The 17,397-nt window shown below is 40.7% G+C and overlaps 1 protein-coding gene across 1 annotated transcript; it reads right to left on the minus strand.

The window, feature by feature from the left end:
* Positions 1 to 1,047: 1,047 nt before the first annotated feature.
* On the minus strand, positions 1,048 to 15,710 carry twsg1a (twisted gastrulation BMP signaling modulator 1a). Its single transcript, XM_089009024.1, has 5 exons — positions 15,545 to 15,710; positions 12,832 to 12,998; positions 7,603 to 7,702; positions 4,880 to 5,140; positions 1,048 to 2,619 (listed from the first exon to the last, which is right to left on the minus strand). Exons 2-5 carry the CDS (start codon positions 12,964 to 12,966, stop codon positions 2,438 to 2,440), a joined length of 678 nt encoding a protein of 225 aa, XP_088865150.1. The 5' UTR covers positions 12,967 to 12,998; positions 15,545 to 15,710; the 3' UTR covers positions 1,048 to 2,437.
* Positions 15,711 to 17,397: the final 1,687 nt, after the last annotated feature.

Raw genomic sequence — 17,397 nt, forward strand, 5'->3', positions numbered from 1 at the left:
ATGCAAGGGAAAATTGTAAAAAAAAAAAATCAGTTTGATATTTTCGATGAATTTAATTTATTGTTCAAAAGGCAATTTGTTGACGTGTTTTGTATTTTCTAAAACATTTTTTTCCGTATGTATGTGTATTTATTTGAAATGTATCTATTTGACAAAAAAACGAAATGTTTTCTCGAAAATAAAGTATGTATTTAGAAAGTCGTTTTTGGAGAAGAAGGATAGTTGTCAAAAAATGTTGTTTGTAAATTGTGACTTTCTTATATAAAAAATAGACAAATGAATCTGAGGAAATAATACATTGACATAGTATTTCAAAGTTTAGACGTTTTCTTCGACGTCCACCGTTACTGTTTAGTATACGTGGTTGCAATTGCAACGTTTATCCACTAGATGGCTTAAAACACTCATGTCTCGATGAAAGCATCCATTTTCTGTCGCACCACTCCACATTTGGGGTTAATGTACCTGTCACGCAAATCAATGGCGATCGATTTTCCAACATTCCTTCTTCTCATTTAGGTCTGGGATATTCTACAGTTCAGCGTATCCTCGAACGAATAAGCACCAGAGAAAATGAGTAGAAAGTGTACCTCATGATGCGCCCCTTGATATTTAGTTCTCAAAATAATCCATGTAAATTACAGAATGAGACCGAGGGCCCAAAATTGATGGTAGATATTTTTGTGGGGTTTCAAATCGAGATTTTAGCTGGGTAGGGTGAGGGGCTTCAAGTAACCACAAGAGGCTCCCGTGGAGTTCTCTGGCGTGGAAGTCGTCTCTTGTCTGCAACAAAAGATGGTTTGTGGGCCTATTGGCACGGAGTCACTTCCTCCTTTGCTCTGCTTGTGGAACACCTGCGACCCCAGAAAGACTAGAATAACATAATGACAGCCTTGTTGGGGAAATGATGCCTGCCTTTTCACTCTCTCCCGCCCTCTCTATCTCTGCAGTATGAAGTATTTAACTTTTCCTGACTGTAAAGTGTCCTTGAGAGTTATGAAAGTCGCTTATAAATTAAATGTTTTATGATTAGTATTTAAGCACACGTCACCAAACCAAAATGTTTTATTTTGGGGAAAGAAGTGGGAGGATTGGAGCATGTAAAAATACTTAGAGATTAGACAGTATTAACTTGAGGCAAAAAAAGATGATTCTAAAACTATACAGTTGAAGACAACAGCAGAATAAAAATATTCAGAGATGGATACAGCGTGTGTTGGCAAAGGTGGCACGATGATGAAGCAGTTGTAACGTGTACAACGCTAACTTGGCCTTTTGACGCGGAACACAGCATAAGGTGATGGTTGCATCATAATCACAAAGATTTTACAATGTCCACATTTGTGGTTTAGGCAGAGATATACTCAATTTCTGTATAAAACAAAGGATGATAATTTGATCTGCCTTTCCGCTTATGCAAAAGAAGACAGTTTATCTACATTTGCCTTTAAGGCAGAGATCCTGCAAAATCGCTGCATTGGTGTGATAACAAGGTCTCCAGTATTTAGTCTTTTCCCCCCGTTTACAGAGAGACAGTGCAAAAGTCCTGCAGCAGCACTATAACGCAACAAACCAGGTTTAATTTACCCTCGCCTTTTACACAGAGATTATGCAACATTACTAAACCTGAATGACAACCAAATATCTGGTTTTTATCTGACATTTTCTTTTTTGTTTTGTTTTGGAGGGGGGCCTTCACACAGAACACCTGCAAAATTTCTCAGTTGTCACCATGACAAAAAGAGCTGGAATTTATCTACTTTTTGTCAGCTGAATTTCTGCACCAGAGCAATAACAGAAAGAGTGAAACGTTTTCAGCCTTTTCCCTTTTTTACGAAGATCCTGCACAATTCCAGCATCAAGTGGCAACACATTAACCTGTATTCAATGGGCTTTGTCTCTCAAACAGAGGTTCAAGCTAAATTCCTGCGTCAGTTATGTGACAAAAACCCCATATTAATCTGCCATTGCCTCTTCACACAAAATCCGGCCATATTTACACGACTTTGTGGATCTTCACACGATACATACTTCTGCTGTATGATTATCAGATGTATAAAATAGTTCCGATAGCAATAGTTACTTTCAACACAAAAAGGCAAGAGAAGTTAGTGTTGAGGAGTAACATTTCAGAATTTCGGCACCTGGCTTCTGTTACGGCCCCGATAGAGCCTGCAAAATACGGAACAGTGCCGGTGACTGGTGTGATGCGTAAAATCCTTCATCAGCATACATAAAATCCCTTCTGCGAAACAGGACGGGAGAAGTGACATCAGAAATTCCTTTGTGTTGGTTGGGGATTGCTGGGTTGACTTCACCCAAACAATTTAGGGGGCTGATGCCCTCATGACACCGAAGAGCGACAGTGAAAAGGTGGAAAATGGCCGTGTGAAAGGGGGTTTGAAGTCCTGTGGAGCGGATCAGGGACAGGGAGGACTCAGAATAGACAGTTCATGCACTTGACAGCTTTGCTGCCGTAGTCGACGCACTCGGGCCCGATGCATTGGCAGCAGGCGTTGTGGAACCAGCGGTACTTGGAGCCCCCCATGGACTCGCAGTACAGTTTGCACTGGCGGATGGACACGCAGTCGTCAAAATACACCACTGTGCACATGTTCTCTGAAAGAAGAAAGCAGGGAAAATACAGTTAGGTCCGAAAATATTTAGACATTGACACAAGTTTGGTTATTTTAGCTGTTCACATTAACATATTCCAAACTACAGTAATACAGACGCTCCCCAATTTACGAACGAGATACGTCCCGAAAAGTCGTTCGTAAGGTGAATTCGTTGGTAAGTTGCTTCAGTGCTATATTTTGTATGGAATGTCCGTTTAAGGCTTACATAAGTCTGTTTAAAGGACAACCGACGCCTCCGGACAAGTTGTGTCCATAATTTGTAAAATGGCTTCAAATGACTTCTACTGAGCGTACTTTACAAAGATTCCACCGCATATAGCTATATTTTACATTTTAAGACTCACGCTGAATATTCAGGAAGTCTTGTTTTTGAGTTGGTGACGAGTGACGTCACTCAAGGAACGCCCCTGACCGAAAAAAAAAAGACACATTGTAGCAGTCCTTTCATCACGTCAATGTATTTTGCTGTACTGTTTGGTCTGAAAACCTTGTGTTGCACCCAAAAGCCGCCAGAAGAGGGCGTCCAAGCTCCATCGAAGGAATTTATCAGCCTGTGGAAACGGGCTGATTCATTCCTCACAACAGCTCGGTGGCCATTTTTGGGTGCGACATTCCCTCCCGCCCGTTTGCCTCAAAATGACACGGAATAAATTCTTTAATCAGTTGCAAACATGTATGCTTTCCTCTTCAGAACTATTTGAATCGTATTCATAACTGGATGTGTAACAAGAAAGCATATTCTCCAAATCTGAAGACATTGTTTTGATTCTTCAGCAATGCAAGAGGTCTTGGCGTGACGTCACGAACCGGGGATGGGGGACTTTCTGAAAATGCCCAATTTGCAGCTGAATTTTTTTTGCAGATTTTTGCATTTGTTTTCATTTCAATAAAAATATCATATTGCGTGTTTTGGGTATTTTAGATGCTATAAAAAGTTTTTCTGATGTCAGTAAAAAAAAAAGTGACGTTGGTTGTCCTTTAAGGTTTATATATGTATGTTTAAGGCTTGTATAAGTTACCTGTATTGCTTTGCACTGAAAAATAAACATGTAATAAAATATATGCTCTATAAAGATATGTACATGTACAACTGGAGAGAATACTACACATGTTAGCACTAATGTTTTTGTATGTACCGTTGTTCGTAACTCGAATGCTCGTAAGTAGGGGAGCGTCTGTATAATGAATATGGGTTTAAAGTGCACCATCTCAGCTGCAATTTGAGACTTTCCACATCCAAATCGGAATAAGGGGTTAGACATTATAGTAGTTTAAACTCTTTTTCCCCTTTTTCAAGGGACCAAAAGTAATTGGACAATTGAGTCACAAGGCTGTAATTGACCCAGAAATTTTCCCTTTTTGTTAACCTGCCATCAATTAAGTCGTGAAAATGTCTATTTATTTTGCATTGGGAAGCTGTTGTTGTGACCGCACATCATGCGATGATATGAGCTCAAAATGGAGGTGAAGCAGAAGATCCTGAGACAAAAAAAAGAAGAAATCCATAAGAGCGACAGCTGCTTGGAGAAGCCAAATCAATAGTTTGGTACATTCTAAGAAAAAAGGAATGCTCTGGTGAGGTTAGCAATTGAAAAAGGCCTCGAAGTCCACGCTTGGACAACGGCGACAGATGATCGTTGAATGTTCTCCATGGAGAAGAAAAGTCCATTTACAACATCTACTGAAGTAAAGAACAGTCTCCAGGAAGTTGGTGAATCTTTCTCTAAGTCTACAATTAAAAAGAAGACTTCATAAAAGTAAATACAGAGGGTTCACCACGAGGTGCAAGCCATTAATTCGTCCCAAAAATAGACTGGCCATACTTGACTTTCCAAAAACACTTCAACAACCCATCCCACTTCTGAAAAAGTGTTCAATGGACAGATAAGACAAAGATAAACCTGTGCCAGACTGATGAGAAGAAGAAAGTTTGGAGAAAAAAGGGACCAGCACATGATCCAAAGCATACCACATCGTCGATGAAACATGGTGGAGGCAGCGTGATGGATGCACGTTGAGCCCAATTTGTGAAGTGTGCGTCTGTCCAAATATTTTCGGGCCTAACTTTATTATTTCAATAGTTTGGATATATTTTTTGCAACAAACTTCATCTATTCATATTGTATGTCGTAAATTAAAAATAATTAAATAAATTAAAAACTTTGCTGAGCAATTTATGTAGGTGTCATTATTTTGTTCATATAGCATTAGAAGATGAAGCAACAACGAAAAATCCTCACCTTGTGCGTCATAGCTGGCGTGGATGCTGTTGGAGGGCACCGACACATTCTGGTGCGGGCCGTCCAGTGACTCCAGGAAGGAGACCAGGTTCTCGTGATGGGACAGCTCCTCGGCCACAGGGAAGGAAACCACCATCATGTTGAGGGGCGCGTCGCCCTCCGTGAGGGCGCGGAAAAGTGACGGGATAGGCCGGTGCAGCTCCTCTACTGTGCTCTTGGATGTGGCCGGAGAGTCGCTGTAGTTCTTGGGGTTGCACATTCCTGATGATGACGATGGCGACAATTGCGCAAAGGTATTTATTTCATGGTATATCTTGAAAAGTATTACCTTAAAAAATTTAGTAATAAAATATTGGAAATATTCACTCAAATACGGCTAGACAATGTGCAAATATCTGTCCACTCCAGTACATGCGACAATTAGAAATTTTGGTTCGGACTTTAGCACCTGGCATGCTTGATTTGCTTTCACGGGCCGAATAAAATGACGTGGTGTGCCAGATTTGGCCCCCGGACCTTGACACCTGTGCTCTAAGACGTAGTTCAACACAATCTGTTCATCCAATGACATTGGATGGGTAAACTCTGATAACATGAATGCTCACACAATCTCAGTTGGGTTTTATTTAAAGGACAACCGACACCATTTTTTTGTTTCCTAACTGACATCAGAAAAACATCTTATAGCATCTAAAATACCCAAAACACGCAGGCTAATATTTTTAGTCAAACGCAAAACAGCAATAAAAATGACTTAAAGTTGCGCAAAACTGCCACTAATGAGCTCAAAACTGGAGAGATTCAGAAAGTCCCGCCCCCAGTTTGTAACATCACATTAGGAAACTCCTTCACCAACTGCCCTGCTCCAGAATCAAAACAATGGCTTCAGAGAGTTCAGATTCGGAAAAAGAACCTTTCTTGTTACTCATCCAGTTATGAATATGATTCAAATAGTTCTGAAGAGGAAAGCATAAGCATTTGCGATCGATTAAAGAAGTCCTTCCGTATCAATTCGAGCCGTAAGCGACGAAACCGGTGAAGGACACGACATATGAAGCATATATGTAGCTCGGTGAATAAGCCATAGAGCATCAATTGGGTGATATGTGACATATGAGAGGGCGGCCCGGTAGTCGAGAGGTTAGCACACCGGCTTCACAGTGCAGAGGTCGCCGGTTCGCATCCCGGTCCAGCCTCCCTGTGTGGAGTTTGCATGTTCTCCCCGGACCCGCGTGGGTTTTCTCCAGATCCTCCGGTTTCCTCCCACACTCCAAAAACATGCATGGCAGGCACATTGACCATTCCAAATTGTCCCTAGGTGTGAGTGTGAGAGTGACTGTTGTATGTCTTTGTGTGCCCTGCGATTGGCTGGCAACCAATTCAGGCTGTCCCCCGCCTCGTGCCCGAAGACAGCTGAGATAGGCTCCAGCAACCCCCGCGACCCTAATGAGGAATAAGCGGTACGGAAAATGAGATGAGAGATGAGAGGTGACATATGAGAACACGAATAACAAATAATAAGCTACAAGATGTCAACATCAATGCAGATTGTTTACTGGTTGTGCATGCAAAACTTTGTTTTCAAGATGAAGAGTGACAAACAGCGGTTATCCATCGATAACTCTGGTTAGCTCCTCGTTCCAGCAGCTGAATGTTTGTCAGATAGGTTTGCTCCATTATTATGACGATTGCTCTCTTTCACCACTGGAAGCAACTTTCTACCCATTGTCAGGCTGAGGGGATGACAGCGGTTATCCAAGCGCGGATTCGCACACTCTGGGGAGCTCCTCGGCTGGCGCTATACTGCTCTGGCTCCGTTGGAAATGCTGCATGATTTGTCCGCTGGGAATTTGTGTAAACCTACACCATCTGTATGCGTGTTACCGCAATTGCCTGCCACACGATTCACCATCGAGTTATTTATGTAGTTTTCCTTCTAATTTCGCAATCAACACTATGTTTTCAGACGAAACAAAGTACCCAAAATGCATTGTGTGTCGCTTTCTCGGTCAGGGGCGTTCCCTTCGTGACGTCATTCCGGGATCGTCTTCAACTCGAAAACAAGACTTCATGAATATTCAGCGCGAGTCTTAAAACGTAAAATATAGCTATATGCAGTGGAATCTTCGTAAAATACGCTCAGTAGACGTCATTTGAAGTGATTTTACAAATTATGGACGCAAGTTGTTGGTTGAGGTGTCGGTTGTCCTTTACAAGTGAGGCAAATTTCACACTGAACTCACTTGCGGTAAGAAAGTGCCTTGTTTTTAACTCAGTCACTGCCAGACGTGCAAATATGTGTCCACTCCCATGCCAGGGTTTTTGTCATTTTCATTCAAATTACAGGACCCACATAATATTGACTTTTAGGATTACATCAACATTCAATTCAGCGTAAAAAACATATTTTGTTTCATCAGAAAAAAAGCGTTAATTCATAAATTATATGGGTCTGGGGTTATCTGCATTGAAAGTGGGGGTGGCTGCACAAAAGATAAATGTTGCCTACTCGTGGGAGGGAAAAACATTTCCAGAGGTCTGACCAAAGCTTGAAATGCACCGCCCACCACCCGTAAGAAAAAACAAAACCCGAACAAATTCGGGAATGGCAATGAATTTAAATTCATTAAAAGTCTCAAAACATTTTAAAATTACCAGAAAAAAAACCCCAAATGTAATCTGTCCTTTCTGACACTTGTTTGGGTTATCGGGAGGACGCTTACCTACGCAGTCGCAACACTCCTCCCACAGATTGCCCAGGCACAGCATGCACTCTTTGCAGCACGAACAGTTGCCGTCGATTGGGCGGCACTGGCACAATTCCTGCACATAAAACACATGGAAAATTGGGATGAACAAGCCAAAATGGACGCCGTGTGTCATTTGATTTGTCCCAACCAATCAGAAAATACTGGTACAGTGTTACCAACTGAACTCTTAATTATTTAGGATGAAATGTATTTCCGTAAGTGTCCTTTAAATTAAACATTTTCTTTCAATTAGCTCAGATTTTGAAATTCACTCTCAGAATGCTCATTCTTGGGATCTTTATTTTGAAATCAACCCCATAACAATGCCCAAACATTACCTGAGTGAGACATTGAGACCAGCTGATGCCCAATGCTGCAATAGTGATTTCAAAAGACTTTTATTTTGAAATTATACATCGCCAAATGCTCCAACAGAGCCCAAAATGTCAGCTAGGGTTTTATTTTGAAATCGGTCCCAGGATTTTACGGAACAGATCATCAATTGAATAGAAAACAGCAGTTCCAGCTCCTCTTTGTTCTGTGGAGGGAACCCAGCACTCCCCATGTACGCTTCTCAGTCAAGTCAAGTCATTTGGCTGCACTTGCTCAAGGAAAGGTTGGAGGGGTCGTGTTTGTATATGTAACGTATATGGATGGGGGAGCTATGTCTCCTTGGCTCGTGCTTTGTTTGAAAGTTGACATGTTCAACCCTGAGTCTCAGTTCTTTGGTTGAGAGGGAAGGATTTTTTTTATCTGTGCTGTAGGTTGCAAATTCAGGACATTTGACAATAAAGTTCACATTTCACTCTATTTTGGCAATTGGAAAGAATTTGAACAACTATTATTTGTCTATGCTGAGATTTCTCAAGTAAAACGAAGATGCTGCTGTTTATCTGGTTAGCTTTAGCTGTGAGTCGCAGGCTCTTCTTTTGTGCCCTTTTAACTCATTCACTGCCATTCCCAAATGTATTCAGGAATTGAAAACCATGACGTGTAGCGCCATTCTACAATTTTATTGAGAGGTGCCGACAAAGTGCTGGTCAGACCTCTGGCAATGTTTTTCGCTCCAACGAGGGGACAGCATTTGCCTTTCCTACAGCTGCCCCCATTTCAAGATCAGATAACTCCCGACCCATAACATTTAGGGATAACATTTGTTTCGAATAAAAGAAGAAAGTGTATGGTTTCTTATGCTGCACTGAATGTTTATGTAGTCGTAAAACTCAATATTCTGAAGGACATGGAATTTGAGTGAAAATGACAAAAACCCTGGTACTGGTGTGGACACATTTTTGCACATCGTCTGGCAGTGAATGAGTTAATGAAGACAATTAATTGGACAATGACTGGAATATGCAGTCATAATTTTCAACCCAAATCAGAAACTGACTGTTTTGTTCTACATGGATTGTGTTTTCTGGAAGTTAAACCGTTACCTTCAGGTTTCTCCTTTTGGACCGATGAATTAAATGGGATTCATTAAACTGTCACCATCCTTCGTCCATACTCATGAATGCTGAGATTTCTCAACAAAATTCACTAAATTGCTGTTTATTTTCTACTAAGCTGACTGGTTAGCGCAAGCTGTGAACCTCAAGCAACTCATATTTGATCTTTGAGTAAAGACTATTTATTGAACACTGAATACACTTTCATGCTAATATTTGTATTACATTAGTTCTGAGCCTCAGCTTCCTCTTTATTGGGATCATAACTGGCTTACATGAACATGCTCCTTTTTTCCAATTGAGGTGGTGCTGTATTGTGGCATCATGTGTTGCGCTTCAGCTCTGAGCATTTGCCTATTACTTATTTCAACATTTTGTTTTCATTCCTCAACATGATACAAGGCTCTAAATTTAGAACTGCGTTCCTGCAGATTTGCGCAGCAAGCAGCATGAGGCAGAGTGAGGGGCGAAGGAGGGGAAACATGGAGCCATGTACTGTTTCCCAGGTGTTTTCTTCCCCAACCTCACTTTTTTCCGGCGCCTCCATCACAGTGACCTTGACTTGGAGGAATGTGCTCTCTGTTTTGCCTCGGGTAGGAAAGAAAGCAAAACGAGGAGGTAAGGGAGGAAGGGGGTGTGCTTTGAGGGTGGCGCTTAAATTTTTTCACACATTTTTTCGACCCCCCCCTCCTCTAACATTCTCGAACAAAGCTTCTGTTTTGGTTCTGCTGATCAAATTATTTGACAGCAAACCATTTGAAACATGATCTAGTCGGTTTCCACCTTTGGAAGTGATGTCGGAACCGTTACGGAGGCAGGACACAGGTGATGATAAAGTCATATTTCAGAATGAAAGCATTCAATATGAGAAAGTGGATGGATCGCTATCATCCATGCAATATTACAACAATGTCCATGGGAAAACTGTCAAATGACAAGCAGTCCAAAAACACATTTGGTGCCTTTGCAAGGATGACAAGGTCCGGCTAGAGAAGATTTCAAAGTAAAAGCCAAAATACATCATCCATGCTATGTGAGAGCATTCTGTTGGTAAGTGGATTTCAAAATAAAAGCTCCAAATGTTACTCAGGCAGTAAAGAATTGTTCTTGCAAGTGTGTTTTAAAATAAAAGCTAGCCTATTCATCATGACGATTCATTCAACTAAAACCATCCTGCTTTCATCCTAATAAACGCAAAGTTTTCTCAACAACATTCCATTGGCTGCCATTATTTCAAAATAAACACTTGGGATGTCACCCAGGGAATATGAGCATTATCTATGGACTTTGGAATTTCAAAATACAGTAAAGGCTTATTTGACGCCCACATCCAAATGCGACAATACTTCCTCTGTGATATTATCCACACGTCATGAGAAATGAATTGTGAAGTCAAAAGTAAAAAATGTTTCTGAAAATATTGCCGGGTCTGACCGTAACATGCAAATGAAGGCTGTTCCTGGATTCAAAGTGTTTTTAATTTCCCTTTGGGGGGCATCTGGACTGCATTTGCAAGCAGGCGGCGTAACAAGGCATCAAGCTCTCACCTCTTGACAGCTAGCAATTTGGTGTTAGCGAAGTCGCGCAAGCTGGTGCAGTGGGTGATGATTCACCAGGCAGCCCCCCCCCCCCCCCAAAAAAAAAAAAAAGAAGGGGGGGAAAAAGACACCTGGAAGCCGCAAGGGTTGAACAGAGCTGCAGATGTTTTGGATTGGGACGAAAATGAATCCAGAGGAAAAACAAGCCTGCTGGTTGGAGGCGCTCGGAAAACATCAGCTCCACTAGCCGCTGACAGATTCAATTAGCTTTAGCGGTAATGCGCCAGCCAACTATTTTTAACATCCAAATATTTACAGCGCTGTCGCTCAAAGAGAATGACGTCACAAGACTACAAGAGCCCCTGCCAAGACCAAAACAGTTCAGTCGGTAAAAGATACTTTGTAAATATAACAAATGAGAAGCTTTTCAGCCCTGTGGACAGAGACAGAGGACAGTTCACGATGGATGTGGGTGTGTTCTTTCCATCTGGTTACTGGGTCATAACTCCCGTCAGGGGCAGTCAAAGTTAGCGCCAAAATGTACGGCATGACTATTTGGCTGCTCTTCCCAGAAGTTTGCCGTGGAAGGATCGACCTCCGACAAGTTGAGCTATGTCACTCCTTGCTCTGACAAAAACAGCATGAAAAATGAAGCTCTGACCAAATTATTTTGCCTCCTTCTTATGACTAATACCAGGACGGACGGGTAAGCAATCTCACATTGGACAGTTATTCCATTTGTCACGACAGATGCTCGCAATTTTCTACATCCAAAGTGAAACTTACAGTTCATTTTCAACAAGCATTTTATGTCTCACACCAGACAAGGATGATTTTCTGCCTTCTCAACTGGTGGTAAAAGTGTTTTCCCAACAGGTGACACTCAGTTCTCCCACCATTCTACATCAAAAATGATTCTTAAAAGTCAAAATTCATTTTCAAAATTAAGATTTGGAATCAGAAAAAAAACCCACTTCCATTTCTGATTAAAAAAAAACATTCAAGACGATTGTAAAATCAGTAAATTAACTAATTTACTGCCAGACATGTACAAAAATGTGTCCACTCCTGTTGCAGGCTTTTTGTCATTGTCACTTTAATTCCAGGACCCACAGAACATTGAGTTTTCGGACTACATAAACATTCGATACAGCGTTAGAAACCTTAAACCAGGGGTGTCAAAGTTATATTTTGCCGCAGGCCACTTTGTAGTTATGGTTTCCTCTCGAGGGCCATTATGAATTTGGGGAAGCCATTAGAATGTTTAATCCCTTCCACATATTACACATGGAGCGCACAAAAATTAATGATTAACTAGTTTTCAAATCTACCGTCAAGAATAATGACTGTTATTGTGGTTTACATCCCAAAATGTTAAATTTTGGTTAGGATTTTAGCAAGCGTCATGGAATTTTACAAGTTTGATTTGCTTTCGCGGTCTGAAAAAAATGATGTGGCGGGCCAGATTTGGCCCCCGGGCCTTGACTTTGACACCTGTGCCTTAGACTCTCTTCTTTCATTGGAAAAAAAAATGTTAATTCCTGACTTTTCTGGGTCTGGAGTTATACGAGCTTAAAATGAAGGTGGCGGTCCAAACTACAATGCAATACATACATATTGGTTTATATAGCGCTGAAGTCGTAACAAAGCAATAACATGAAAAAAGGGAAATGCTGCCCCCTCATGGAAAAGAAAAAACATTGCCAGAGGCCATGGCCAGTGCGTTATCGGCACCTAAGCATGAAAAAAACGAACAAATTCGGGAATGGCGCTCTGTCATATTTTCAATTGCCGGATAAAATTGTGAATGGCAGTGAATGAGGTACAAAAATATTTGATCTTAATTTGAACTTTAAATTACAAATGACAATGGAAATTTTCCATCTCGTTAGAGCATATCAAAGTCAGAAAAGAGGCAGAACATTTGCTGTAACTCACTTCTACTTCTTTCTGCCTTTTTTGTTGACAGTAATTATTTCTGTCTGACTATTTTTCTATTCATCTGGCAATTTCCCACCCTCTGAGGTTTCACAGTCATAACGGAGGCGGAACACTGCTCGTGTGAAAGGGTTTTCCATAACAGCTGGCACTCGCTGTGTTGTGTCGAAAGCAATTGTCATAATGTTACATACACCAGATGCCAGCTTTTTTTCTGTTTAATTTTCGTGTGACCTCATCATGAAAGGGGCTCTATTTTAATGGGATCTGCGGTGTACCTGGATGAGACACTTGCTGACATCACTGGCGCATAGAGCTTTGTTGCAGCCGGAGGTGAGAGACAACGTCGAAAGGAGGAAGAGGATCGTGGTGGTGGCGGCAGAGGCGGGATGGATCAGCTGACCAGGCCTCATCCTGACGGCTCGCCTGCACGGCACTGGAACACCTACCGTGACAACACAGCACAGGCGGGAGTAATCTCAAAAAGTGTGGAATGTTCTACTGTTTGCTTGAATGAGGTTGCTATAAAATGATTCTCTGATGGCACGCCTGGGTTATTAATTTAAGACCCCACAAATATTTCTCTTGCCTTGCCGTGTTATATGAGGATGGGTCCTGAAGGCAACAGGAGACTTGATTAAGAACAACAGGTAGATAGATCAGTGACGTGTAGTCAGGGGAGGCAGGTGAGGCCGTGCCTCACCTGTCATCATGGAAATATTAAAAGAAAAATTAAATTTAACAGTTGTGGCAGGAAGGTCAAGCCCCCAGCAAAGTTTTCACCTTGACTTTCCTTCTGGGTGTTCTGGGGGTGGCGGGGCGGGGGTGGATGGGGGGGCACTAGGACCAGGCATCTCACCCAGCCGGTGCACTGGAGGGGGCGGGTTTATGTTACATATATTTCACTGCATTTTCTGTTCGAGTTGGATCCACTTGTTAGCAGTTGGAATAAAGACGTACTCCAGTCAATCGTGTGTTCTCCTTCCTCACCTGCTACACAGTTATATTTATTTAGTGATTTGTACTTTAAAGTTATTTTCCATTTAACTTCACCATTTTTGGATTTTTTTTTCAAAATCGCTGAATTTTCACATTTACCGTTCAAATACTAATTAGAGACGAGCGGTGAGGCACCAGCCGGCTGAGCCTCACCATGGATTGCGCAATCACTATGCTAACTGTGCTGGCTTGCTCTGCAGTGAAACCAGATTGCTGTCCCTCTGCATATCGCCATTAAAGTGTTCAAACACTTTTAGTATATGAACTACATGTCTACAGTTTAGCTGGTGTATATAATGTAGTCATTTTACATTATAAACACTGTACTACAGTGTTTATTTTATTTTGATCAAAACTGTGTGCATAGGTGAGGCACACAGTTCTCTTGCCTCATGACAGGGGGCGCTGGTGATTACAGAAATTCTTCTTGCGCCTCCTCGGCTGCAGAATAATAGAATTAGCTACAAGCTACAGTAAACAGTTAGCAAGTTAAGTGCAACCATCCAGTCATTTTTACGTGTTGCTTGGCCTTATTTTCAGGATGGAGGATTACATAACTAAATTGAAAGAAATAGAGAGACTTTTAAAATCAAAGAAAGATGAGGAAGGGTTCTACAAAGAAGATATCGATGCCTTTCTTCAGAAGGAGCGGCGCATGGACTTGTGGATTTTATAAGTAAAGGTAATACAATAATAACGTGTTTTTTAATTCTTTTTTTTCTATGCTACAGTTTATATAAAGAATGCTGACATGACATTTTAAACAAAACATGTTAACTGTTGCCAATCAAATAGTGAATAAGCTACTCTGTAGAGTTCATATGTTTGTAAATCTGACTGTGATGACGTTAGTGCCTCACCAGCCATGAACCTCACCGCCCGTCACTGAGATGGATAGTTACTGAGACAAATGAAACAATTACACCAAGCATTTAAATGCAGTCAGGTCTATGAATGCAACCTTAAACTTTATTAGGGTAGGTAGACAGATTTTGATTCATTGATTAATGTTAATAGACACATGGATGGATGGCGATGTATTACTTGATATAGAATTTAGGGGTGGGCAATAAAATTTGTGAAGAGGCCATATAAAAAACTGGAGACTAATTAGTGTGGTCTGTATTACATGTATTTTTATTGTATTTCGAAAGTGCATCATCTTGTTATTGTTGTGTTGCGATACGGTATGAATAATTAATATGATTAGAAAATACACGTGAAAAAGTTAGAATTGGTGCTTAAAATTTTATCTGAATGAAAATTCTGCCGTTAACTTTATTGAGCAACTGCAAACCCATATTATACTTATCTAGTCAGGACTTTCAAATATAAAGAAGTGTGAACTGAAATATGATTGATTGTGATGCATAAAGGGACAGTGATGCCTTACAATACATCCAATATATAGAGTACAGTACGTATATGAAACTCAAATTTTCCATGATCGGGCCAAATCATCCTGGCGCTCTCCCCTCCACCACACATAAAAATTGTGCAGAAATAAGGACCATAGTTGTAATATTTTTCAAATAAAATTACAAAACACAGCAAGATGGTTGCTAAATTGGCAACACTGCAGACGCAAGTTGTAGCTTTTGCTAGCATTCACCGTTGTACACATAAAATTGTAGCACAACGTTCAAAATAAAAGTAACTCGTATTTTGCATTTTACTTTGACTTCAAGGTCACTGTGACCAGTTCGGAAGCCACACTTTGCCTTGGTTAGGGTTAAGTTAACAATAGCAGGAGAACTAGTACGGTTGAAGAAACTTTTGTAAAAGTGCTAGCTGTAAAAGAGGAGCAACAACAAACATCTGGCAACATCAGCTTCAGTCTCGCAGATTTCCAAGCAAACGTGTTGCTTTCCCCCCCTTTCCTTTCTCCCCATTCACACATAAAGCAACTTCTCTTTTTTTTCCTTCCTTTTTTGTGCTTCTCAACACACAACGTGCGCTCGAAAATAGGTTTTCAAATTGTTGAAAACTCACCAGGATGCCGAAAGAAGTCGTTTCTTTTCGAGTGGTTCGGTTCCAACAGTGTATGAGTGTTCGTGTGCGTGTGGGCTAACACAGGGCGTCAGTTTCAAGTCTTAAAGGCACACGCTCCATTTTGGTCCTCGGCTCCGACGCGTGGACTCCACAACCATGCGGAGAAAGAAGTAACCGGTGGGGGAGGTCTCGGGCGATTAGGGGGGGTGTCAGTAGGATCTGACACTTGTAAATATTCTGAACTGAAAACATCACCATTGTTGTTGTTGTCGCACCCTCCCGCCTTTTTTCGCTTGGGCGACGGGTTGTGACGTTACTTTACCTGCTGGGCCATTCGGTCCGCTGCCAATGCCGTCCGGTCACGGTTGGTTTTCGCTTAATTGAATTCTATAAACTGGAATACCTGAGGGGGAACCACAAGTTAGAATAGTTTTTGAATTTTACATGTTTTTTTTTTACATTTACATTATGAGTCATGCTATATTAAACAACTGAGTTGTGTGCACCGCCTGCTGGCGGAGATTTTTACAGCAAACTGACAGGACATCTGTTTTAGATAAATGCCACACAGACCCCAATATTCAGTTGACGTCATCATCTTAATTTAAAACAATGTACAATTTTAAAGGACAACCGACATCAGTTTTTTGTTTCCTGACATAAGAAAAACGTTTTATAGCATCTAAAATACCCAAAACACTATGCTATTTTTATTCAAATGCAAAACACCAATAAAAATGACTTAATGTGTCTACAATCTGCAAGTCTGAAAGTCCCGCCCCCCGTTCGTGACGTCACGCCAAGACGTCTTGCATTGCTGGAGAATCAAAACAATGGCTTCAGATTCGGAGAATATGCTTTCTTGTTACACATCCAGTTATGAATAATAATAATACATTTCATTTTTAAGCGCCTTTCAAAGCTCTCAAGGTCATTTTATTCAAATAGTTCTGAAGAGGAAAGCATACATGTTTGCAATCAATTAAAGAATCGATTTATTCCGTGCCATTTTGAGGCAACATTGGGGGGAAATGTATCACCCAAAAAGAGGCAGAAAATGGCGTCCAAGCTCTTGTGAGGAATTAATCAGCCCGTTTCCACAGGCTGATAAATTCCTTCCATGGAGCTTGGTCGCCCTCTTCTGGCGGCTTTTTGGTGCAACATGAGGTTTTCAGACCAAACAAGTACAGCAAAATACATTGACGTGATCGAAGGACTGCTACAATGTGTCTTTTTTTTTCGGTCAGGGGCGTTCCTTCAGTGACGTCACATACGGACTCGTCACCAACTCAAAAACAAGACTTCCTGAATATTCAGCGCAAGTCTTAAAACGTAAAATATAGCTATATGCGGTGGAATCTTTGTAAAATACGCTCAGTAGAAGTCATTTGAAGCCATTTTACAAATTATGGACACAACTTGTCCGGAGACGTCGGTTGTCCTTTAAAGTGTCACTGTCACAAAAAAAATCTAAATTTAAAAACGAAATTACACAAAATATAGCGTTACATTTTAGAAACCATTAATAATGACAAAAGCACACAAAATATTTAATTAATTTTCTGTAAAAACATGCAATACTTTTTTACAGATTTCAAATGCAAATAGACAGGCAAGCAGAAGGTGTTTGACAAACAATATGTATATTCTTTTATGATGTATATATAAATTATTTTGCTGGGAAATTTAATCAATTTAAAATGTCAACACAGTAACAATTATTGTTTCTAATTCAGTCTATTTTTAAACTAAAATTACCCTTGGAAATTCCAGACATGTGGTTCAATAATAACAATTAAATACAAAATCTTTAATTCGACACTGTAATGTGTCTTTTATGAATTGTGAATTCT

Source organism: Hippocampus bargibanti, linkage group LG11, assembly GCF_051943395.1.
Source record: "Hippocampus bargibanti isolate YZ-2025 linkage group LG11, ASM5194339v1, whole genome shotgun sequence".
NCBI classification, from domain to species: domain Eukaryota; kingdom Metazoa; phylum Chordata; class Actinopteri; order Syngnathiformes; family Syngnathidae; genus Hippocampus; species Hippocampus bargibanti.